The 25523-nt window shown below is 45.8% G+C and overlaps 1 protein-coding gene across 9 annotated transcripts in view; it reads right to left on the bottom strand.

The window, feature by feature from the left end:
- The window catches only part of ncor1 (nuclear receptor corepressor 1), a 115019-nt gene that overhangs the window by 11980 nt on the left and 77516 nt on the right, over positions 1–25523 (bottom strand). For 6 of the 9 annotated variants that reach the window (XM_046303605.1, XM_046303607.1, XM_046303606.1 and 3 more), the window contains 24 exons: positions 24921–25051; positions 23469–23779; positions 19395–19478; positions 16350–16486; positions 15938–16028; positions 13759–14233; positions 13261–13507; positions 12463–12667; positions 11510–11671; positions 10306–10472; positions 9696–9813; positions 9342–9428; positions 8509–8567; positions 8067–8232; positions 7623–7742; positions 7419–7502; positions 7016–7272; positions 6549–6885; positions 6077–6301; positions 5453–5659; positions 4857–5006; positions 3369–3575; positions 3005–3143; positions 153–619 (listed from right to left, as the gene is read on the bottom strand). In XM_046303605.1, the coding sequence (XP_046159561.1) occupies positions 153–619; positions 3005–3143; positions 3369–3575; positions 4857–5006; positions 5453–5659; positions 6077–6301; positions 6549–6885; positions 7016–7272; positions 7419–7502; positions 7623–7742; positions 8067–8232; positions 8509–8567; positions 9342–9428; positions 9696–9813; positions 10306–10472; positions 11510–11671; positions 12463–12667; positions 13261–13507; positions 13759–14233; positions 15938–16028; positions 16350–16486; positions 19395–19478; positions 23469–23779; positions 24921–25051 (4633 nt within the window). The remainder of the gene's footprint in view (positions 1–152; positions 620–3004; positions 3144–3368; positions 3576–4856; positions 5007–5452; positions 5660–6076; positions 6302–6548; positions 6886–7015; positions 7273–7418; positions 7503–7622; positions 7743–8066; positions 8233–8508; positions 8568–9341; positions 9429–9695; positions 9814–10305; positions 10473–11509; positions 11672–12462; positions 12668–13260; positions 13508–13758; positions 14234–15937; positions 16029–16349; positions 16487–19394; positions 19479–23468; positions 23780–24920; positions 25052–25523) is intronic. The other 3 variants (XM_046303609.1, XM_046303610.1, XM_046303608.1) reach the window with 3 other exon arrangements.

The following is a 25523-nucleotide window of genomic DNA, read 5'->3' as shown; positions in this document are numbered from 1 at the left end:
AATGCTGGGAATTCAAACCAAATCTATATCCAGGTGTCCACCCACCCAGCCAGTAGTATTACAGGACTGGCTCAAATCCTATTTGTCTCTATATATAGTGTCCATGTTCTACACTGTTTCCTGTTGCATTTTATTCTATGTGGAAGACTCACAGCTGCTGGAGGAATCGGAGCTCTGGGAGCCTCTCTCCCGTGAATCCTTGTCCGAGGCGATCTGACGCTTGATGATGACGTCGATGAAGTTGGCGGCCGTGATGGTGGTCTTTCCTCTGGTCCTCAACTCCTCCTCGATGCGTGACTTGGTGGGGGGACCCTTGTCCTTGCCCCCCTGGGGACCACCAGACCCCTCAGCGTATCCTGGGTGGGGTTTCCCCCCTGGCAGAGACATGTAGGGAGACTGCATGGACCGCCTGTCTGCCTCCTGCTGCTGCTGCTCGTGCTGTCGCCTGGCCGCAGAGGATGATGATGATGAAGACATGTCGTCGTCTCGATCGTGCTTGGAGGAGTCCTTGCCCTTGTTGACGTCCATCTGAGGGGCAGATGCGGCAGCGTCCACCAGGGCAGCAAGGGCATCGGCTGCAGTGCTGTAACGGGCCCCTGCCTGGGCTGCTGCTGATGGCCTGGAGGTGGCAGAGAGGTTGAAGGTTAATATTATGTATATATAAACTCAGCAAAAAAAAAAAAACGTCCTCTCACTGTCAACTGCGTTTATTTTCACCAAACTTAACATGTGTAAATATTTGTTTGAACATGTTAGAGGAATTCTAAATTCCTATATGTTTTGTAGCCAAAACCAAATTCCCACTCTCTCTATTTCATAATAAGTTGTAAGTTTATCATTTATGCATGAAATAGATCGAGACCAGTCTTAAAAGTCAGGTAACAGCGTTTAATTCAAGAGAGTACTGACCCAAAATACAAAGAGCATTTGATTTTAAAGAGAGAACATAAAATGACGTCATCAGTTTCACACACTCTCTCCGATCCCCACAATAGCGCAGTGTCTTCAGTTCTGGAGATCTTCTTCTACTCCCCTCATAAAACAAACATTCCAATCTGTCTAAAAGACATTTTCTCCTCCACTAATGGAACATCAAAGAATATTCTTATCTGTCTGAAAAGATATATGCCCTCCTTTCTCCCTTAAACCCGCAAGGTACAGACAATTAATTTGTTTTACCTACATTTTCAGTAACAGCTTAACCAAGAACCCATACATTTCATACCATAACACAATAGTATTAAAATAAATGGTTCTTAAATAAATGTATACATAATTAATAATTTCAACTATAATTTCCTCCACCAGAACAGAACAACAACAGACAAACTGAACAAGTTCCACAGACATGTGACTAACAGAAATTGAATAAATGTGTCCCTGAAAAAAAAAAGGGGGGGGGGGGTGTAACAGTTAGTATCAAAAGTAACAGTCAGTATCTGGTGTGGCCACCAGCTGCATTAGGTACTGCAGTGCATCTCCTCCTCATGGACTGCACCAGATTTACCAGTTCTTGCTGTGAGATGTTACCCCACTCTTCCACCAGAGCACCTGCAAGTTCCCGGACATTTCTGGGGGGGGGAATGGCCCTAGCCCTCACCCTCCGATTCAACAGGTCCCAGACGTACTCAATTTGGATTGAGATCCGGGCTCTTCGCTGACCATGGCAGAACACGGACATTGCTGTCTTGCAGGAAATCACGCACAGAACAAGCAGTATGGCTGGTGGCATTGTCATGCTGGAGGGTCATGTCAGGATGAGCCTGCAGGAAGGGTACCACATGAGGGAGGAGGATGTCTTCTATGTAACGCACAGCGTTGAGACTGCCTGCGATGACAACAAGCTCAGTCCGATGATGCTGTGACACACTGCCCCAGACCATGACGGACCCTCTGCCTCCAAATCGATCCATCTCCAGAATACAGGCCTCAGAGTAATGCTCATTCCTTCGACGATAAACACGAATCTGACCATCACCCCTGGTGAGACAAAACCGCGACTCGCCAGTGAAGAGCACTTTTTGCCAGTCCTGTCTGGTCCAGCGACGGTGGATTTGTGCCCATAGGCAACATTGTTGCCGGTGATGTCTGGTGAGGACCTGCCTTACAACAGGCCTGCAAGCCCTCAGTCCAGCCTCTCTCAGGCTTTTGCGGACAGTCTTGAGCACTGATGGAGGGATTGTGCATTCCTGGTCTAACTCGGGCAGTTGTTGTTGCCATCCTGTACCTGTCCCGCAGGTGTGATGTTCAGATGTACCGATCCTGTGCAGGTGTTGTTACACGTGGTCTGCCACGGCGAGGCTGATCAGCTCTCCGTCCGGTCTCCCTGTAGTGCTGTCTTAGGCGTCTCACAGTACGGATATTGCAATTTCTTTGTCTGGCCACATCTGCAGTTCTCATGCCTCCTTGCAGCATGCCTAAAGCACTTTCACGCAGATGAGCAGGGACATCTTTCTTTTGGTGTTTTTCAGAGTCAGTAGAAAGGGTGCACATATAAGAATGAATTAACAGTACACGTACAGGTTTTTATATGGAACGAAAATGGGCATAGGTGGTGGGCATGGCGCGCGATCAACCCGTCTAGATTTTAGAAAACATTTTAGAGGCACTCATCTTGGCAGTGTAGCGATTATTTTGGGATATTTAAGCAATTTACCTGCAATTCTACACATTTATCCATGGAGCCGATTGAAAATGTTGCAGTTTTAATGCACATTTTTTGATATTCTATACTTTCCACGGCTAATGCTGTGTTATTTTGCTTAAACATAATAATAAAATCAACACTATTGTTTATGAAATTTAAAAATCTCCGTCTAGCTTTTATTTTGGTGATCTCAAAGTTCTCAAAGATTAGATTATTTAAAAAATATGAGCTCATTACTTTTTCTACATACAGTACTTTACATCTGGTTAACACTGAAAGCGCTTTTCCATCACACACACACTGAGTGTACATGGGGTGAGGGCTTGCAAGGCCAGAGCAGAGCAGGCTTAGACTCACATGAGAGGGGTGATGACGCCCTTGCTGTTGGTTCCTTGGAAGATGCTGGGTCGCTGCTGCTGGGCTTCCTGTGACCTCATAGATGGGGAGGGGCTACGCAGGTAACCACGGCTTCCTGGTCTATCTGGCTGCCCTGGACCTGGGGGAAAAACAAGAGCTGACTTCCATAACAGAAAATAGCAATTCAAAGTTGGAAGCTTATAATGGCTTTTTCAACGCTGTCCCAAAAAACAGGCTACATTAAAAATACCTTAACTCTGTGAGAGAATTTGTTCAGCCAGGTTCAATCAAAACAAACTGATATGAACTAGTTGGCACTGTATTGTTGATGACACTGTACAATATAAATGGCATTGAGGTTCACCTCCACGCATGTAGTCATTGGCAACCGCTGCAGCCACCACTCGCTCACGCTCTCGTTGTCTGTACTCCTCCCTTTCCCTCTCCCTGTTCTCCCTTTCTCGCTCCTTTTCCCTCTCTTTCTCTCGATGCTCCCTTTCTCTTTCGCGCTCCCTCTCCCGTTCTCGCTCCTGACAGGCAGCTGCTGTAGCTGCGAGGTGGGCTTGGTGGCCTGTGGATACAAAGAAACAGACAACACACACACACACACAGTAGGTTTACACACCGTCTCTACTTAGGGTACAGTCGCTTAGGGGTAGAAGGATGGTTGGGCCGCCTTAAGCACACAGTGCTGTTGTGAATGCCTGATGACACAGAGAGGAGTGTCCTGCCCGGATGTTGATCAGGATAGACAGCAGAGATGTTCTGGGTACCATCTCAAATGGAGCTTTCTACTCATTTTGGCATTTACTTTTTTGTTACATTTCCCAATTAATGAGGTAAACTGAACATCTGATTTTGGGTAGAGAGGTTACTGCAGTAGGTGTTTACTGTAGAGAGGCTACTGCAGTAGGTGTTTACTGTAGAGAGGTTACTGCAGTAGATGTTTATTGTAGAGAGGTTACTGCAGTAGGTGTTTACTGTAGAGAGGTTACTGCAGTAGGTGTTTACTGTAGAGAGGTTACTGCAGTAGGTGTTTATTGTAGAGGTTACTGCAGTAGGTGTTTATTGTAGAGGTTACTGCAGTAGGTGTTTATTGTAGAGAGGTTACTGCAGTAGGTGTTTATTGTAGAGGTTATTGCAGTAGGTGTTTATTGTAGAGGTTATTGCAGTAGGTGTTTATTGTAGAGGTTACTGCAGTAGGTGTTTATTGTAGAGGTTATTGCAGTAGGTGTTTATTGTAGAGGTTATTGCAGTAGGTGTTTATTGTAGAGGTTACTGCAGTAGGTGTTTATTGTAGAGGTTACTGCAGTAGGTGTTTATTGTAGAGAGGTTACTGCAGTAGGTGTTTATTGTAGAGAGGTTACTGCAGTAGGTGTTTATTGTAGAGAGGTTACTGCAGTAGGTGTTTATTGTAGAGAGGTTACTGCAGTAGGTGTTTATTGTAGAGAGTTACTGCAGTAGGTGTTTATTGTAGAGAGGTTACTGCAGTAGGTGTTTATTGTAGAGGGTTATTGCAGTAGGTGTTTATTGTAGAGAGGTTATTGCAGTAGGTGTTTATTGTAGAGAGGTTACTGCAGTAGGTGTTTACTGTAGAGAGGTTACTGCAGTAGGTGTTTATTGTAGAGAGGTTACTGCAGTAGGTGTTTATTGTAGAGAGGTTACTGCAGTAGGTGTTTATTTAGATCTGGTCCATAGGTGTGTTCAGGTCAATTCAGATTCTCAGAGCTCAGGGGAGTGCAGCAGGGCAGAGTGCTTCAGGGGGTTGAGGGTAGGAGGGGGGAATAAAGGAACAAGAGGGGGGTAAGAGAACAGGAGGGTCAGGTTGGTGTTGGGGCAGGGGGGTCCTCACCTGGAGATATGGAGGCTGGGTTGAAAGGCCTAGGAGGGAAAGGGGGTTGAGCTCCGGGGATGTAGGTGATGCGGTCCATAGTGGGAGTACCTGTTCCCCCAGGGTGAGGCAACAGGATAGTTGGAGGCATCTGGGCTAGATCAATAATCCCTTTTACAGACAGAAGCAAAGGGCCAACGGTGAGCAACACGAACCAAATCCACAGGATCAATTTGAAGAGGTATGAATGAACACTGTGTACAGTAGACTTGGTTTTAATTTTCAAAAAGGTGCGTGGAGTGGTCACCTTGTAAGAGGCAATCACTGATTAAACGAAAGTCTGAATTGAATGTTTGTCAATTACCAATTTATAAAATGGAATATTAGCTGCAGGCCCAAAATATATGTCAACAAATCAGCGATAATAAACTAAAAGAAAACTCTAAATCAATATGAGGCAATTTGTCAGGGTCATTTGCTTCTGGGCGTCTGGAAAAGGTAGCCACTAAATCACAAGAACACAGACTGCGTTCTACCCATCACCCCACATCTCTCCCTACCTCCCTCAGGTGAGAGAAGGACACACAAACAGACAGACAGCAGTCAGAGTCCAGTACCTCGCGCTCCGGGAGGATAAGAGATGGCAATCTGTTGCTGTTCCCGTGGCGACAGGCCCCTGGCAACATCGGGCCGTGGTATAACCTGCATCTGCTGTGAGGTGATATAATCATTGAGGATGGTCTGCCTTGTGTTCTCCATGGTGTACAGCTGGTAGGTGTTGTGGTAGCCCGTCGGGGACGGCTGCCTTGGGAACATGTATGCAGCTGCATGGGGAGGAGGGGAAAGGAGAGGTGCAGATAGAGACCAAAAATATGAACAGCAGGCGAACAGATGGTGATTACTCTACTGACGTCAATGGACTCAACCTGAGACTGGACAGGACACTCAGTGCCTATGAATGAAAAATGACAAAGCTACCCCAGTTCACCCAGTCTATCATTCCACGATTTAGGTCTATTATTGTGTTGTTCATAGAGGTTGGCTCAGGTTCATATAATATCATTTCTTCCCCTGAATACATTGAGCATTTGACTGAGCCTGCATGGAGTTCCAAATGGGCCGGGTTTGCACTTTTGGGACTATTCCATTGGTTCCATTGCGCCAGGCTCACAAAAAAACAAAAAGACTATTTGAACCCATGCTTGGTGGGTCAGGGTAACAGGGTGTGTTGTGTGTCCTACCAGGGTCCAGGACGGCCCGGTGGAAGAGGGTAGGGTCTAGGTGTGGAGGCAGGTGGAAGCGAGGCTCTCCGGGGGCCATGGGGCGGTGGTGGGGGTCAAAGGGGCTGTGGGAGGCCATAGGGTGGTTGGGATCTCCCCCTGACACAGGGGACTTGGCTGGAACACTGTCCCTCTGATTGGGGGTCATGGTACTCTTCCTGTCGTGGGACGTAGGCTTCCCAGTGCCTGGATAGGGGAGAGAAATAATAAAACAAATGGCTTTCATCAAAACAAAAATCAATAAAGTAAACATAAGGATTAACAAAGATGTGTTCAACACTTGCAATGTTTTCAAATTGTACTGATAAAGCCACACATCATTGCTTGTGAAGTGATTGCTGTACAATGAAATGGCCTCGTGCAAATACACCTGACAGAAGATCTATGAATTGAAACATGAATACTTTGAGAGAGAAGGTCAGACAAGACATACCCTCCTGTCCTCGGCCCAGCATGGGCGAGCCTCTGGACATGGAGCTGGTGCTGTAGTTGACCGGGGTCCTGCGGGCATCTGCGTCTTGGTACATGCCAGGGCTGAGCTGGGACTTGCCTTGCTCCTGGTGGGTGGAGCGCAGCACGGAGGTGGTCGAGTTGACCACAGAGGTGTGGCGTGCTCGCTGCTGCTGCTCCGCTGTCGCTTTGCTCTCCTCGTACTTGGCCCGCTCCATGGCCTCCAGCTGGGGCATGGTGGGGCCATGGGGAAGCCTACTGGGACTGGTGATTAGGGACTTGACGTTGTGCTTGATGGCCGACTGGCTCAGAGGATGGCCCTGGTAAAGGGAGAGGAGGGATTGGATTGTCTGTTGGTGACAACAAACGAACAGACAGCACTCACTCAAGTACTGGCACACACACGCACGCATGCACACAGCTGCAGAACACAAACACACACACACTTACCTGGGATATGGAGCCCTCCATGGCGGCTCGGCTGTTGGCAGCCATGTCGGGGGTCTTGCGGGGGTCCTGTCCAGGCTGCTCCTGGCGGGGGATCTCATGGATGGAGCGACCCATCTCCTTAATGGTGTTCACCCCCTCATAGGGCTTACCCTTACCTATCCCACCCTCAAATGAGCGGATGGGTGGGCTCTCCCTCTTTATCTGCTTGCCGTACTTCATGCTCTCCTCATAGGCCTCTGCAGAGGTTCTGGGTGTACCTGGAGTGGGAAGAGAAAAATACAAATACATTTAAAAACTTGAGCTACCTAAAAAGTACAAATCAAATTTGCTGCATTTAATTTGTGGTTTTCAATTGAATTATTTACATAGGAGCTGTGATGATGTCACCTGATAACTTAATTACCTTGCATGATGGATCCAGTCATCATGGGCCTCTCCTTGGACTCCCCATGGGGACTTTCTCTGGGCAGGGCTCGGATTATCAACCCTGACACACACACACACAAAGTCAGTCACTATGACCTAGTGGCCTGATCATATGCACAGAGATTAGGGTAGAAGACAAAACCCACTCTCTTACAGACGTGCGCACACACACACGCCTTACCCTCGAAGGGGGCTCCTTCTCTCCCGGGGTGGCCTCTGGCGGCCTCCATCATATCATGGGAGCGTTTGAGCTCATGGCCTGACCTGGGGCTACACGTGGCCTCTCTTGGGTTCTTAATGGCTACGGAGACAGGAACACAATATATGTTAATTTAGGCTGATTTAGATATACAGACCTAATTCTTGCTACCAATATATGCTGATGAATGCCTGACTTCAGGTGCACACAGGTACCATTTTCATTGTCCCAATTGACTAACTCCCTGGGTAAACTAATGCCCAGGATAAGTAATAGGATCATACACAATGCAATGCAGCACATTTCCAGAAACCACTATACTATAGTATAAATCTGAAGTCCCATAAGTAACACTCTACACTGAAAAATATCAGATTTACAAGAAGATCAAGTCGTGGAGTGACCACTAACACAGCTTCGCATTACCATCGTAGGATAGGATGTGTCCACTCTTGCCCTCGTAGATGACGTGTCCCTTGGCCAGATGTTCCCGGGCCTTCTCTGGGTTGCTCAGTTCCTCTGTGGCCAGCTTGGTGTTGGTGCCCTTCAGCAGGTCAGCCGCAATGCTAGACCCAGACAGGGCTGGCGTGCCCTGGTCACACAGAAGAGAGGTAGAGAGAGAAAAGTAAAGATGGACAGAGAGAAATGGGTCAAATTAAAGGTCAGAAACCAGGAACAACTCAACTTTTTCATAATAATGTTTATTTTAACTTACATAGCACTTTTCATTTAAAATAAAATTGTCTCCAAAAATATTACACTAATTCACAGCATACATCATAAGAAAACCTGTGATATTAGATGTCCATAGACAGCGTAGTGCTTGGATACACATAATGGCTTAGCAATGTTATTGTAACTGTAATACCTGTGTGATTGATCCTCTGGCTGGGTTGCCTCTGCTGATACCCCCATCCATTGGGCCTCCTAGAAGGAAGACAACAGACAGAGGTTGGTATGTGTGGATATAGATAAGGGTTGTACAGTCGTTGGCATTATATTCCTGGTCAGAATCATTGAAGCCTAACTCCGATTTTCCCTCATTCTCCCGGAAGTTTGCACTCGTTGACTTCATCTCAAGGATTTAAAGTAATTGGTGTAAGATGGTACACTCTGGCTGCACTAATACATTGCTTTTAAATCTTGGTGGGGAGAATAGTAGAGCAATGGGCTGCAGCCTGAAAGAGGGAGACCGAGGTTTCCACACCCCAATGTCACCCCAGAGGTCAGTTGTGGGAGAAGGTGTGAGGAGGACTTCTGGTGAAAGGAGGTGCTTTTTGAACTGGGGCTCGTGAGGTCTCTCTCCATCTCCCTCCCTCACCAGCATGCCACATTCTGTCAAGTCTGTGCAAACAGAGGGCAGGAGGGAGGGAAGGAGGGTGGAGGCCAGACTCCTCCACTTCACTCTTCTTGATCACCTGCGCGAAACCTATTTTCTATCAATCTTGCAAACCTGGGTTCAAATAGTATGTCAAGTCTTTAGTCCCAGAAATGCAACCCCCACCCATCTGGCACTCTAGGCAGGCAAACATTGAGTATTTGAAAGATTTAAAATATGATTTGAACACAGGTGCGGTTTCTGGGTATTCACTGCGGGTAACAGCACTGTTTTGGTGAGAGTGAAAGGAGAAACACTTGGGAGGCAAGGACAGGCAGGATGACAGGCAGACACTTTTGTGAGATGGACAAATAGACACACACCTCTGACTACCCCCTCATACTGCATCTGGGAAAGGAGGCCCTCCGACTGGCCACGCGGAGAACATTCCTCCTGCTTAATGTAGGACACTGGGGAGAGGGAGGGAGGGAGGGAACGAACAGGGAAGGCAAGTGAAGTGGGACATTGGGACTGTGACATAAGGTCTGAATGTGCTCAAACGTTGACAATATGCTTGTCTCTCTCTCATGCCAATCTAATAGCAGAGAGAGGACATTAGATGATGATAGACAGTATCCACACTTGCACACCACTTAGTATGAATAAATGTAGTATGCTAGTTTGGACAATGGAATGTAGATCGGGGTGCGTGTGTCATCCAGACTGGCTTGTCTTACCAGGTTTGGTGGGGTCCTGCTGCCTGGGCAAGCCCAGGGATATGGAGCCCACTGAGCTCTTTGCAACCTCTGGGCCACCGTAGACAGCATGGGATGTCAGGTACGTACCAGGAGTTCCCTGAAATGGCAGGAACAGACAGGTCAGAATCAGGTCAGGGTTGCAAAATTCCAGTTGGAGGATTCCCTCCCTGCTTGTTCTCTCCTGATTCTGGGAGTCCATCAACCAGGATTTCTGAAAACCTTAACTTTCGCAGAATTATACAGCAGAGAAATACAGGGAAAGTGCAATGTACACTAATAAAGGTGGAGCCAACAGATGTGTACTAAAGTTTGCTCTTTGGCATATTGGCTAGTAAACGTTACTAAATACAGAGTACTGTCTGCTACAAAGGCAAATAGCCTTATAGATTTCTTATTAAATAATTATCACACAACAAATACTGTTAGAGTATACTGATGAGAAAGAGAGAAAATAAAATGTTTTATTATTTAACCAAATAGAACATACAAAACACTTTAGCCACACCTGCTCTGGGTGCCCACCACCTGTGTGGGCCTAACCAGGGGGCTGGCTGGATCTGAACCCTCACCTGAGGGATATGGGTCTTACCTGGGAGATGGAGCCGCCCTGGATAAAGGAAGGCTTGTCTGTGGGTTTGGAGGTTGGAATGAGTGGAGGAGGAGATGGAATGTTGGCGGGTCGGCTGTGTCTGGAGAAAGTCACACGGACTCCATCAGGCAGACTCTGGACCACCTGGTTGGGAGCTGGCTGGAGCACTAGGAGAGAAAAACAATAGAAGTTAGGGAGTGACACCATCAATCATATGATTATTTAGCATGAACCTTGTCTAGGATACGGTGAAGAAGGGAAAACACAAAAAGTGTCAGGAAAAGAAAATCCAGAGGCACTGAAAAGTTAAAGCATTGAACAGAAAATATATTTATGCCTATTATGGATATTCTCATAGAAAAATGATTGTACCATTTCCACAGATCAGTCACTGTACATTATTGCAACTAAATTCAGGCTAAATTGTTTCTCATTCTCAGCCAATGCATCATTCACTACTCTTACTAACAGGCTCCACCAGCAGCCTATCTTCCATCTATGAGTGCATGGTGATAACATTGAGGCAGATTCCCCAGACTGAAGTAAACAGTGAAGTAAACACAGTACAGTGAGTCTGGTAGCTCGAGTTAAAAGTCTGAAGCCGACCTAAACCTGATGTAACCTCCCTGCCTTCTGTCTGTACATCTGTGGGAACAGCCTCAGGGAGCGAGATCTGGCTCGTCTGAGTTCTACCCTGTTAGTGAGTCACGGTGACCGGGAGTGACCTGCCTTGAGGAAACAACCCCCGCTCCCTTCCTCCCGACAGTCTGCCCGCCCTCAGTGCCCCTGCACTTTACAAAATCAAACATTTAAATTTTATCCGGGAGAGTACCTACAGCAGGCACAGACGTCAGCATCCTGGCAGCTCACACAGAGATAAGGAAACAAGCTAGTCCATGATGGAATACTGTTAAAGCCTTACTGCAGCCAGGCTCTGTGTGTGTGTGTGTAAGTAATATTAACATGCATTCATGTTAGGGACAGATAGTATTTTAAGGCCAGCTACAGTACAGATTAATCTACTCACAGAGAATCGGTAAAGAGAAGGGGATGGGGGGGGGGGTGGAAAAAATAAGGCCAACTGTACTGTAAGAGCTTTAGCCAATGGAAAAAGAGTTGGCAACAGCACAAACAGTATGTGAGCAGGCTAGCTAAACAGTAGAGCTGAGGCCACATGGGGGAGGACAGAGCAGAGGGCGGTTACCTGGAGGCACGCTGTAGCGGGAGGCGTTGGGGTCGTTGGGCTGAGGAGAGGCCTTGCTCATGTCCCTGGGAGAGAGCCTGTAGGGAGATCCAGGCCGACCTGACTGGGCCTCCTGCTCCAGAGCCATCTTCATATCATAAGGCATGTAGGGGAAGGGCTTACCTGAACACAACACAGAACAGAGACATATGAATGAAAACACAGCCACAAGATAAATGCCGCACACAAATAGATGAACAATCAGAGGATGAAACACAACCTGAGACGATTTTATTATACATTTCAATCAACAAAATAATAGGGTCTTGGCACAGGATTCACAGATTTCACAAACAAAAAAAGCCCATCAGCCTGCCTTACTGCTCTAACACGAACTGCGATTTCCAAGCGTCTTCAAATATCGCATTGCGGGACTATCCAAAAACCTTTTTAGCTCTTAAAAAGGTGATAAGAGCTTTGGGTGTCTAATCACGCACTCCCCCCCCTTCACACAAAATATACCATTCAGACTCCGAAACAGGGTAAGCCAATTGTGTCCTTTGTGGCTGAATGACTCTTCTACCCTTAAAAATAGGACCCACTTCTCTGTCTGTCTGCCTGGGGGAACTAACTGTCCTGCTCTGACACGCTCAAGTCATGCTCCTTCAAAAGTCAACCACAGAATCCCTCTCTTCTCCCAGAGGCATTTCAGGAAAAACAAGCTTTCCCTATCAGAGCTTTTAGCTTTCATGTTCGCATTACGTGTAAAATGGGGTCAGCTAACATCTTGTTCTTGTTCTGGTTCAGCAGTCTGAACCGGCTCGCTCTCCTCTTTCCTTTTTTGACACTGAATGAAAGCGAATGGGACTGAAAAATGCATAGGCTATAAATAGGCTGCTGTTGGTTGAGAGGCTCAGGTAGGTAGGGGCTTGGAGGGGGGATACCAGTGTGTATGTGTGTGTCCTCTCTCTTACCCTCCCTGTCCAGTACAGTGGGGCTGTGGGTAGTGAAGCGCGGGCAGTTGGGAGGTTGTCTGCTGTGTTCGGGGTCGGCCTGGTCCTGTCTCTGTTTATCCTCCGCGTGGGCCGACTCGTGCACCGCCTTGATCTGGTGCTGGAACATGGCAAAGCCACTGAGGGGGGCTCCCATGGGCATCCCGCCAGTGCTGAAAGGACCCACCTACAGGAGGAGGTTGAGGAGAAACACCCCTGTGAGGAAGACTGGAGGGGGACAAGCTCTGTACAAGTGAGCAGCTGAAGCATTGTCCTCTAACCCTGAAGTCCTTCTATCTACAATCTAGAAGTAGATGTTGATTGGACTTCAGAATGAGAAGAATAGTACTAACACCTGCCTTTAAACCATGCCCGGAGAAAGGGTAAAGTACATTATTAGTTGAATGAAATGTAAAAAATGACAAACAGTTGTTAGATTGGATTGCTTTTGTGTTTGCACGCATATCTCTGCCCCATTGCTTAAACAGGCGATCCAGTTTGTCTGACTTCATCCCATAAGAAATAGAGAGACAGAAGCACCATAGAAGAAGCAATTAGAGGGAAAGAAAGGGACACCGGAAAACAATTTGACAGTGTCAGCACATTAGCATGATTGGACTACCGGTAGACAACAGATGGGCCCAAGTTCATTGATTTAGATCCCTGCAAACACATTGATCAACTGATTGATTTAACATTTCAATGGAAAAAGAAGAATCCATGAATTGAATTGATTGATTTACAGGTTGGTTGGAAATGTGCGGGGGATGATGGACTCACTTGACGGGTAGGTTGGTCTAAACAAGACATGCTTTCACCCTGTTGCCTGCCTCCGTATGCCTGCATCTCCGAATGGGCATATCTGATCATAGAAAAGTGTGGGTTGCTATAGTGACTGACCATGGGCGGGATGGCAGCGGCGCCCTGCTGGAACTGCTGCATGTTGAGGTGGGCCTGCTTGGCCGTGGACATCAGCACTGAGCCGGGAGGGCTGAGCAGCGAAGGCTTGTCCATACTAGAAAAAATCCTGAGGACACAGGAGAGAGGGGGAAACAGGAGAAAGGGGGAGACCAGAGAAGAGAGAGATGGTGAGACACACGGATCAGAAAGAGTTGAGGTAATGATTACAGGAGTTAGGATAAAGGAGTCCTGTATGAAGGGATTCAAATGCCACTAATAATATCAACCATTTACAACCTTAATAATTCATCCAAATAGCTTTGTTTTTAAAGTCTGAAACAAGAGTCCTTAATCCCCATGATGACCACCCTGACCCACCTCTGTCTCTCGGGCTCAGCGTCCACATCCTCATCTGCACTGCAGGTGGCACTGGAGTCATTGTCTGAGTGGTGCCTCTCTCTCTGCTCCTCTCTCTCCCCATTGTCCCCCTTCTCCTTAGCCGAGTCAGGCTCCACCTTCACCTGTACCTCAGTACCCCCTGGCTTCATGTCCACCTCCTGGGGCTCACACTTGGGGTGCACCTGGTCCTCATAGGCCGCCCGGGCCCTCTCCCTGTCCTGATCCTCCTGAGAGTCAGGGTCTCTGGCCTCTCCCTCCGGGCTCTTCTCCAGCTTGACCCTCAGCTCCCCGTAGGACGGATCCTGGCCCTTTCTATCGCTGGTCTGGTCCTGATCAGACCGCTGGCTCTCTGACCCTCCAGCAATGTCTCCCCTCTGGGACTCTCCTACGACCTTGGAGGGGTCTGCCTGGGACGGGGAAGGGGCACTCTCTGTGTCTGAGCTGTTCTCTCCACCTGTATGAATAAAAAAAACATGTTTTTTAAATTTTTTATTTTTTATTTTTTTTACATGTGTCAATGCCAAGATAAATCTCTGACACCGGTGTCAGGTGACAAAAGACAAAGCTTCAGTCCCCTTCCCCCAGCATTCCTGGCTATGCCCAACCTAGTAACCCTCTCTAATCTGCAGGCAGTTACACCAACTAACCAAGGCCTTGAGGACAGTTTGGGTTTCCTTGGGAGACAATGAGAGCTTCAGGAACAACAACACATAATATAGTGACCTCCTGTAGCGTAGACAGAACTTTACAACTATCTGGTAGACTGGAACCAGATAAGGCAATCTCTCAAACTGACATGACCCAAGCATTATGACATCCAGTGACTCAGTGACACGACTAAACATAACAGATAGCAACACCCCCACCAACCAACCAGCCAACAAGCAACCCTTCCTCCACCTACACCACCTGCCCACCCCAGCCCTACACCACCTGCCTTGGAGCATGTTGCATAGTTGGTCATCCCCCGGAGGGGCAGAGAGAGAGAGAGAGACTGCAAGGATAGGGAAAGCCTCTCCTACCTCCCTGTCAGGTGAGGGGCTAAGCTCAATTAAACCACTTTGCTTTATCACAGACAAAACCTGGAGGGTTATGGGCTCCACTCCAAACGAGAGAAAGAGGGAGAGGATGAGGGTTAGGGAGAGAAGGGAGCAGAAAGAGGGGGCGAGAGAGAGATGGCTAAGAGCTACAGTCAGTGAGTGATAGGTCTGTGATAAACCCGGGGAGAGAAGGCTCTCCTAAACAATGGAAGTCATGAGCACATTTACAGCCAGGATGAAATAGAAAGGTCCCACCAGTTAATCTGGACTCGCACTCATTAAAACTATCACCATAATTGTCAGGACAAGAAATGTGAATATTCAAAACAGGCTCTTTCTGCCCAGTTACGGCAGCCGATACAAGGGCACTTTAGGACCTTTAGGAGTTGAGAGAGTGAGTGAGAGATTGGCGTGGAGAGAGAGAGAGGAAGTGAAGAGAGGCAGAGGAGAGGGAGAAAGTGAGAAAGGGTGTTGGAAAGAGAGCAGAGAGTTGTGGAGAGATGGGGTGCGGGGAGAGGGGATATGAAGAGAGAGAGTGGGAGGCCCTGCAGATCAGAAGAGTGGAGCAACACACTTTCTTGACTCTTTAAAGCCAAAGAACAGTTACATAACCCAGGCCCAGCAGTCAGAATTAGTTCACATCTTTTATGTCTTGCTTTTCTCCCTCCTCCTTTTGATCCCTTTTTCTCTCTCATTAAAACTACAGACAGTAGCGAGAAAATACTGGGGCTCCTTTGCCATCAACTTAAAACGTAATTCTCACAAGACAGAAAGTTCAAGAGGCTCTTCCTGAAGTGGACTCACTCTTACAGATCTCTACACTCTTCTATAGAGAGACGCTTCTCTAACTCCATCTCTTTTTCCCTTGCTCTTTCTCTCATTCACATTCACTACTGAATTGAACATTGTCTCAGATCAAATGTAAATCAAAACTAATTCTTAGCTATGATTGTGTGTATATTTGTGCTGTGCAGACAGTGTATCTGAGTCTGAATGCGAGGATTCACGTGTTTGTGAGTTTGGATAAACAGAGAAGGATGGTGTGAGTGACTCTGTTGTGTATGTTATTCTGGTGTGTGTGTGTATGTGACAATGTGTGTGTCATTTCTCTGACTGACCGTCACTATCCTCTGGGTTTTCATCGTCGTCAGCTGAGGCCATGCTCTCGCTCTGAGACGGGTCCCGATCACCCCGCGCCCGCCGGATGTCCTGAAGAAACACACAAGCGTTATTCAAGAGAGTACATTCACTTCACAGTTAGTTTGTAATACAGAAAATTAATTAAACATAGTTTAACATTTATAGATTAAAGATAGTGACAGACATACATTTTTTGATTAAAGATGGTGACAGACATACATGTTCTGATATAGAGATTACAGAAACCATTAGGCACTAAACTGAAGAAAATTTACAGAAAAAGGGAGGGATTCCCTGGACTTGTCCTGACAAGATATGCTTATTTTTGCTTGCCATTGCAAATAGTTTTAAAACAACCCTGATATTTAATTGTGTTGAGTATTGCCGTACCTGCTTGTGTTGCTGGAGCAGGTTGTCCAGGTTGTGCCGTCTCTTGTAGTTGAAGTAGAAGTTCTTGCACTGAGCCTCGCTCTTGGTGCCCACCATCTTGGCTATGGCTGGCCAGTTACGCCCATGCTCCACAAGGCCTGGCAGAGGAGAGAAGAGAGACTGGGTTGGGATCTGAACCTATAACTGACACAGATTTAGCCTAATCATTGAACATTAACCTACTACTGAGTGACACCGCCTCACCTGGTAAAACCATTAACTACTGATCTCTCTTGTTCACACGCCCAGTTGTACAGTCACCCCAATGATCCTTGCTGCCATGGCCTGGAATTTTGCCACACCTTGACCAGCACTAATCTAATCAAACAATCAGCTTTGATGAAGTCTTAATAAACTGTTTAAGACAGACAGACAGACTGCGCTTTCAGACTGGAAGACCGACAGCGGATTACCTTTGACATTCGGGTGTCTCTTCTCCCTCCCTCCCTCCTTCGCCACTGCACCGTTGTGCTAAAGGACATGGGCACTTTGACAAATCACCTCAGACTGGAGCCCAGTAGAGGACAAAGGCAAATTACAATACCATCTAAGTGAATGAGGAGACCGAGGACACTCTTGACAGAACATTTATTGAAACGTTTGGAGTCACTTGTATAGAGACTTCCATGTCGAAGTATCGGGTGAGGAGTACTTCAGGCTCTTTGACTGTAAAACAGTCTCATGATCTGGTTTGATATTTAGTAATAGTTCCTCACAGTCCCCTCAGGAATAAAAAAAAAACTATACTAGCCCATTGAGAAAATATACTGTAAAATACACCTATAATACATGTATGCAACATTGGCATCATCCATCCACCATAAAACACACCTGTTCACATCCCTTACTTAGTTTTAGAGTAGTCATCGTAGAAAGTGTCTTTCAAAAAACTTAAGTTGTGTTGTTCACAAATGTGACTTGTTGCAGTTGGATTGATCCCTAGTACTCATCAAGTGGCCTACCACCACAACAGCAGTGCAACACCAAGACCAAATCAGCCAACCCCCTCCTCACATGTCCAAACCCTGTAACAGCTTACATGAAGATGTAGCGGAAAAAACATTGATGAAAAAAAGTTAAGAATAAGAGGGGGGAAGGCCTCTCTATGACCCATCCAGCAGTAAACTCAACATATATGAAGCTGAAAATGAAAAAAAAAGAAGCAGAACACCGTGCCAGAATCTAAAGACGTCATGTACACCATGTCTCCGTCAGGCAGCCCAATTAATAAAAGTGCTCCTAACAAATATACGTCAGCTTTTAAGAGCTCCCCCTCGGTCCCATGCTTCCCATCCGGAACGGTTTGTGCATATACTGTGACAACATTTTGAGACGTTTTTGTTCCTTTTCATCTTTGGCAAGGGTTTTTCTGGCTGTTTATGCACACAAAATCTTTTCTCAAGGCAAGCCTAAATTCGGTAGCCAAAGTCTACAACCCTTCGGTGATTAGTCAACAGTACGGATTATTCAGTGAAGTGTTTATCATTGAACGAGAGACCAATCGTTTTCATACAAAAAAAAAAAAAATAACTTGAGAAATACTTCCCCAAACATCTTAGATGTAAAATTGCTCGACTAACAGATCCTTGGCAAAAAAAATGACAAAATTAACGACATATTTCTTGAGTCATCCTAGATTAATTCAGACTATGTTGAGGAAGTGTATATTGGCTACAGTGTCTGAAGAAGGGTACTATTGCCGTTTTTTTAAGTTCTTCAAGCGAAGGTCTTTTAACCTAAGCTAGCATATGGAATTCTTTTAAGAAGGTCACCAAGGATCATTTAAGCGATTTGATTGAATTTTAAGACCCCTTGAAGTATAGAAAAATTCTTATTTGATGAAACATTGAATTTGACAAACACATTGAACAACAGATTCACCACATGGAACAACAGAAGTGCCTGTCCTGTATCTGAGCGATATAAGAAAGATCAGAGATTTTAAATTATTTTAAAATATTTTTTTATACATGCATTTAACCCCTTATTTTTGGCACTAAACCATCTCCATTATTATTCCTCCATTCATTTTTTAAAACTGGTACCGGGGGACCTTCAGAAGAGGCTTGTGGGCGTCCTTTCACCTTTCCACAGGGGCATCATATTACTGTGTGGGCCAAACTGTTTGGACACTACAGACAGAAGATGGCAGATTAGCAGTACCGGCTTCAGAAGGCGCTTGTTGAGGTTATAGAGCAAAATGGAGAACACTATCATGAGTATCACATCCATCCATATTTGTAGGCCAAACCGTTCAGACGATTTAGTGAGAAGAACAATTTTTGGGATGTCTCATGGTCTGACAAACACTGCTCCAAACACTGCTCCAGCTCTGCCAGCCGAACCGAAGCATACAGAAGACTTAAGTCTCTCGCTCTCCACCACAGACTACACTGAGAAAGCTAGATTACTGGCCTGGCTGGGAGGTAGCTATTGCCGATGGGGGTTGGGGTTATGGGTCAATCACGCATGGACGAGTGTGTGACGCAACTGGCAAAAGCTGAAACGCTGTGGTGCGTCCACATTCAGTAACTACATGAAATGAAGCACTCAAATCTCAAAAAGAGTTGTTTTAGATAAAAAAGGGCTTCAATGTAGAGCAACTTCAAAATAAGTCCTGATCCAGAAGCCTGACTGTGTTTTTGGGAATAATATGATCTTTAGAAGAAGCCCAAACTGTCACGCTCTGTCACAGAGCAGAGGCACTGCAGTTAGATATCAGAAAAAATATCCTTGCTCAAACCACTCCGTCCTGCTTCCCCCTTAAAGTCTCCACCAGCCAGGGGAGTGTCTGAGAGTGAGAGCTTGTATGGGAGCAAATTATATATATATATATATATATATATATATATATATATATATATATATATATATATATAAATAAATAAAAGAGAGAGATCAGAGAGAGAGAGAGCGAGAGAGATCAAACGAGAGAGAGGGTTGAGAGTGAAAGAGTGCGAGGGAAGGAGAAAAACGGTAAATTAAGAAATAAAAACGAAACGCTACCTTTTTTGGCAACCTCCATCTCCTCCTCAGTCCAGCGAGAAGTCTCACCGGTTTCAATGTTCGCGGCGGCAGCAGTTCCTAGTGCTAAAGTCACAGAGAGAGAACAGAAAGCTCCATATTAGCCCACAGAGATAGTACAGTGTAGCTCGGTCCACTTCTCAGCAGTCTCCTGCTCACTGCTGCTAATCAAATAATCTGTTTACATTCAGAGGCTCGCTGCTGAGGCCTGCACCTCACACTCTCTCTTTCCCTCTCCCTTTCTCGTGTTCTCTTGCTCTTTCGCGATCTCCCTCACAACTAGAACGACCCCCTCCTCCTGTCCCTCCCTCTTTCCCTCACAAGGGGAGGGCCCCGTGTCAGCTGATCTGGCTCCAGACAGTGGAGAAGTAGAGAGACGCACCTCCCACCCTCCAACCTCTTTGGGAAACGGCCTTGGACAAAGACAAACAGACAGACGGAGAGAACATCCCGACAACAGAGACAGACAGACTGACTAAGTAACCACTCCTCTCACTGCTACACTGCCACTTATCTATTAACCACAAACACACATCTCCCTCAGTATCAGCCTGTCCACACTGACCCCTACCTCCCCTTCACCCACAGAACAACACACTGAATAAGGGAGGATGGGCTGATGGAAGCTGGGGCTGAGAGGGAGAGTGAACCCTGGCCCACTACTCCATGGGACCCATAGAGATTGCGTAAACTTTTTCCACATTCTGTTGTGTTTGTTGCGTTACAGCTTGCATTTAAAATTGATTAAAAAAATTGAGATTTTGCATCACTGGCCTACATACAATACCCCATAATGTCAAAGTAGAATTATGTTTTTACACATTTTTACAAATTAATAAAAAAATGAAAAGCTGAAATGTCTTGAGTCAATAAGTATTCATCCCCTTTGTCATGGCAAGCCTAAAAAAGTGGACTCACTGTGTGCAATAAGTGTTTAACATGATTTCTGAATGACTACCTCGTCTCTGTACCCCACACATACAATTCTTTAAGGTCCCTCAGTCGAGCAGTGAATTTCAAACACAGATTCAACCAAAGGCCAGGGAGGTTTTCCAATTCCTCGCAAAGGGCATCTATTTGATAGAAGGATAAAAATTCAAAAGCAGACTATGAATATCCCTTTGAGAATGGTGAAATGTTTAATTACACTTTGGATGGTGTATCAATACACCCAGTCGCTACAAAGATACAGGCGTCCTTCCTAACTCAGTTGCCGGAGAGGAAGGAAACCGCTCAGGGATATCACGAGGCCAACGGTGACATTAAAACAGTTAGTTTTCTCCTATCACAGCCATTAAACTCTGAGGATGGATCAACAACATTGTAGTTACTCCACAATACTAACCTAATTGACAGGGTGAAAAAAAGGAATCCTGGACAGAACAAATATTCCTAAACATGCAACATCCTGTTTGCAATACGGCACTAAAGTAATACAGCAACAAAAATGTGGCCTTTTAGTCCTGAATACAAAGTGTTTTGGATTTGCCCCAAACGTTACAACAAATTACTGGGTACCACTCTCCATAATGTTCAAGCATAGTGGCGGCTGCATCGGGTAATGGGCATGCTTGTAATCGTTAAGGGCTGGGGAGTCTTTCAGAAAAAACTGAATTGTGCTAATCATGGGCAAAATCCTAGAGGAAAACCTGGTTCAGTCTGCTTTACACCAGACACTTTACACCGGAATTCACCTTTCAGCAGGAAAAAATACAAGGCCAAATCTTCACTGGAGTTGCTAACCGAGAAGACTGTGAATGTTCCCGAGTGGCCAAGTTACAGTTACAATCTACTAGAAAATCTATGGCAAAATGGTTGTCTAGCAATGGTCAACTACCAATTGAAAATCATTTTGAAAATAATAAATGGGCAAATGTTGCACAATCCAGGTGTGGAAAGAGCTTAAAGACTTACCTAGACAGACTCACAGCTGTAATTTTTGCCAAAGGTGATTGTAACATGTATTGGCTCAGGGGATTGACACATATCTAATCAAGATAGTGTTTTCTTTTTCATAAATGCTTTACAAATGCTAGAATTTCTCTTCCACTTTGACATTCGAGTATTTTGTGTAGATTGTTGACAAAAAAATGACAATTAAATCCATTTTAATCCCACTTTGTAAAAACAGAATTTTGAAAAAGTTAAGGGGTGTGAATACTTTCTGAAAGCACTGTTGCTGACATTTATAGGAGGTTTTTTTCTCTAGAGGAGATCCATGCCTAGACGGCTGCTAGCCAACGGTCTAGGGCCATACATAGTCTGTTAAATCTACTCAACGAAGGATAGCTGAATTACTACTTCTGTCCCATGGCACACTCAACTCACATGTTCGCCTAATCGAAACGCATTCCCCCGATCACCCAACATGCCTGTTAAGATCCAGGGAGGTGGTCAGGTCATTAATCTTGCCCTGCTCTTTGAAGAGATATGGCGAGACCGAAATGGCTGCCCATTCCATATATAATGATCTGCTTTTGATCCAGCCCATAGGGCTCTGGTCAATAGTAGAACATGACATAGGGAATAAGGGCCCATAGGGCTCTGGTCAATAGTAGAACATGACATAGGGAATAAGGGCCCATGGGGCTCTGGTCAATAGTAGAACACCACATAGGGAATAAGGGCCCATGGGGCTCTGGTCAATAGTAGAACATGACATAGAGAATAAGGGCCCATAGGGCTCTGGTCAAAAGTAGTGCACTGTAGAGAATAAGGGTGCCATTTCAGACACAGATATAGACTTATAAATACAGAGTGGGAGGCTAAAACAGACTGTCTGACATTCAGCACACATACATCATAAGAAGCTTTCAGAGCAGGACAAGGACTAGGCTGAGGTACAGCTGAGCGGAGCCATGTCAACGGGTCCATCCTAGACGCCACACTCTATTGTCATGGTGATGATGGCTAGGGTATAGGCTCTTCTCAGACTGAGCCCCCTGGATAGGTTACACAAGCGAGAGATCGGAGGCATTGTGTTGAGGAGCAAAAACAACAATAACAACAACCTGAACCTGGTATGTATTCAGCGAGATGAAATTGCAGATAGAAATGTAATGAATAGAGCTGATTCCTTATTCAACCAGACCACCTTAGTAGTTCTAAACAATAAAATGTATATCTGAACAGACCCCAGTTTTAGACAGGCAAGAAAGTGCATATCCTATCAGGTGTGTGTGTAAAGGGTGGTGGTGTTTTTCTTGAAGCTCAGTGGCATGACATTTACATTTTAGTCATTTAGCACAGGGGTTCCCAAACGTTTTCACTCAGGCCCGTCTTCCAGCATTGGGGAACATTCTGCGCACCCCCCCCCCCCCACGTCTATTTCTATGGGCACAAGCACTGTTCATGACGAACTGTTCACACACCTCGTTGGTGGAGAGAATTTATAATGTTTAAAGCAAATTCTTGCAATTCTATATGTTGTACCATGTCTAATATGTATTCATGTGATATTTGAGTGACGAAAAAAAATGACAATATCTATGGGCTAAAAAAAACGACAAAACATTTTTTTTTAGCTGACATGATAGTTGTTCTGGACAGTTCTGACAAGATAGAAATAGCTCTCTAATGTATGCAACAAACATGACAAGAAGAACTGATGATGCACTATCCAATTTAGAAATGTACACCTTGTGCATTCTACCGTGCGCGCCCCCACCGCCGACCCCTCGGCCCCCTCGGTAACTTGTGAGATTTGTTAATGACAGTTGCACTGTCATACTTTCAGAATTGTTTGGCGATCTACACATAGGAGGCCTGCGAGCTACTTGTAGCTGGCGATCGACCTGTTGGAGACGCCAAGTGCCACACACACATACTTGTTCATACCTCCATAGCCGAAGTTCAATACCTCGAGTGGACACAAGTAGAATTGTATTATCTACTCAGTTCCTTTGCCGCAAATACCACATAACCAGAAAACTAGTAAACCACCCTGGTAAATGTAAACGTTTCTTCCTCCTTTAGCTGTTTGAGATGCACCGTTGTAAAAAAATATATAGAATTAGGGGATGGTAAAAACATGGGTAGAATGTCTGAGGTGCTTACCTCCTCTGTTAGGGTCCATGGGAGCTCCACCTGGTGCAGTTTTGGTGGGCTCTCTAACAGCCTTCTGTGTAGTAGGCTCAGTTTTGAGGGGCTGAGGAGACTCTGCAGGCAGGACAGGCTCAGGGGCGGAGGCCGGCGGTAGTGGCTCCTCGGTCGCCACAGAGGCAGCCTCATTGGCCATGGAGCGCGTGGTGATCCTTCCCTTGCGCCGGCCCTGGCTGTTGGCGGTCTTTCTGCCGCGTGGCGTGCTCTGCTCCTTTCCGTCCTCGTCTTCCCCACCGTCACACTTGTCTTTGTCTTTGCCGATGTCCCTGAATGAGATGGGGCCAAAAGGTTTTACCTCACCATAGCATGGCTGGTAGCATAGCATCAATAACACATCATTAAAACTGTGGGTCAAGGGGATTCTGCAGGTTAAAAGCATGAATGACAGTACTGTTGTACATTATTAGGCACATTTTGACATTCATTTGTTTTATATTCTACTCAACTCCTATCCAATGGACATTTTCAGAAACTGTACAAGCCTATTGTTTTGGACAGATGAATGCTTAGGGAAAAGCCATTTGCAGAGTCCCCATCAACTGGATTTAAAAGTCCATTTTCATTAGCAGGTTTGTTTTACAGGCACTTGCAACGAGGCTGCCTCTCATTTGGTGGTTGGCAAGGACACGAGTCATGACTAACTGCTGCCCACGGATCCAGCTGGGTAAACAGGCAGGAAGTCATCTGGCTAATGGCTTAGTGTTATGGGGCCAAGATGGCCGCCACGCTCTCCTCCCCTCTCAGAGTCAGCTCTTTCTCAATTTGCCTTTCCTTTCAGCCTTTATCCATCTCAAAATTCATTGGAGAACTTCTGAGGGAAAGCATGACACAAGTAATCAAGGAAAGACGACTTGAGAAAGGGCCAGAGAGTACTCGTAAGCAAGAAGTAAACACAGGCCAGGTCAGAGGGAGGAGTACCTTCTTCCTAGAAGAGCAGAGTCAGTCGACAAGGTCTGATTTCCATTTAGGCCTTGAGGGAGCATTTCAAATACCATTCTGCCTTTCTGCCTTGGTTTTATGGTTTTTCAAACTGCAGGATAGGCGGAACATTGAAAGCAGTCCGTCGGTGGGTGTTATGCTCAGCCTGGCCATCATGCCAGAGAAGGACAGTGGTTCGCTCCCTCTCGCTCTCTCTCAGTGTCTCCATCTCTGGCTCCGTCCCGCTCTGGTCTGATGTACATTACATCTAAGAGGGATGATGATCCCTGCAACAAGGCTCCAGAATACCTGTTGCCTCAACTGAAAGCTACAACTTACTGGGAGGTACAGATTCTCCCTCGAAGTGTCAGAGGGGGGTCAGGCCCGAGGCTGACTCTAGCTAGGACTCTAACAGCAGTACCTGTGGGGAACCTATGAGCAAGTGTATACGCACACACACACACACACACACAGCTATTCAAAATTCACCTGGAGTCCTCCTTTTCATCTTTCTCTTCCTCTTCCTTATTCTGCTCGTCCTCTTTTTTCTCCGACTTCTCCGATTTCTCCTCTTCGATTTTGTCGTCTGACTTGTCTTCTTGTGAGGGTCGTGTTATTTGCTATAAGAAAAGAAAAAAATAGCAAAAGGATATACACATTTTAGCTAAATGTATTTTCAGTTGATAAATATATACCTGCCAACTCGAGAGGATCTCCCTATATGATAACTCTGCTCAACTCTCATGATGTCACAGAGAGCACTCTAGTCTATGCAAAGTCATCATCATGATGACGTATAGCACCTCGAAGTTCAATCTGGGCCAGAAAGTTTACAACAAAACCTCAAGGCAGCCCATAGGTAATTCACGTCTAGTTTTGAAAAAAACTCTGCCCGTGTTTGAATTCCTATTTAGTGACTGACTGAGTGGGGCTAAAACAGCACGCCATGAACCACATCCCTTTTAAGGCAACAACAACACAATAATGGAGTGCTAGAATAATACCCTGTAGGAAAGGAAGGATTCAGAAGACAAATAACAGGCACTGGCAGTGTCAACAAAATATCAAAGCAATACACTGACTGTCCTATAA

This window comes from Oncorhynchus gorbuscha, linkage group LG16, assembly GCF_021184085.1.
Source record: "Oncorhynchus gorbuscha isolate QuinsamMale2020 ecotype Even-year linkage group LG16, OgorEven_v1.0, whole genome shotgun sequence".
Taxonomy (NCBI): Eukaryota; Metazoa; Chordata; class Actinopteri; order Salmoniformes; family Salmonidae; genus Oncorhynchus; species Oncorhynchus gorbuscha.
Note: the sequence above shows the minus strand (reverse complement) of the source record. Positions and strands in the feature narration are given on the sequence as shown.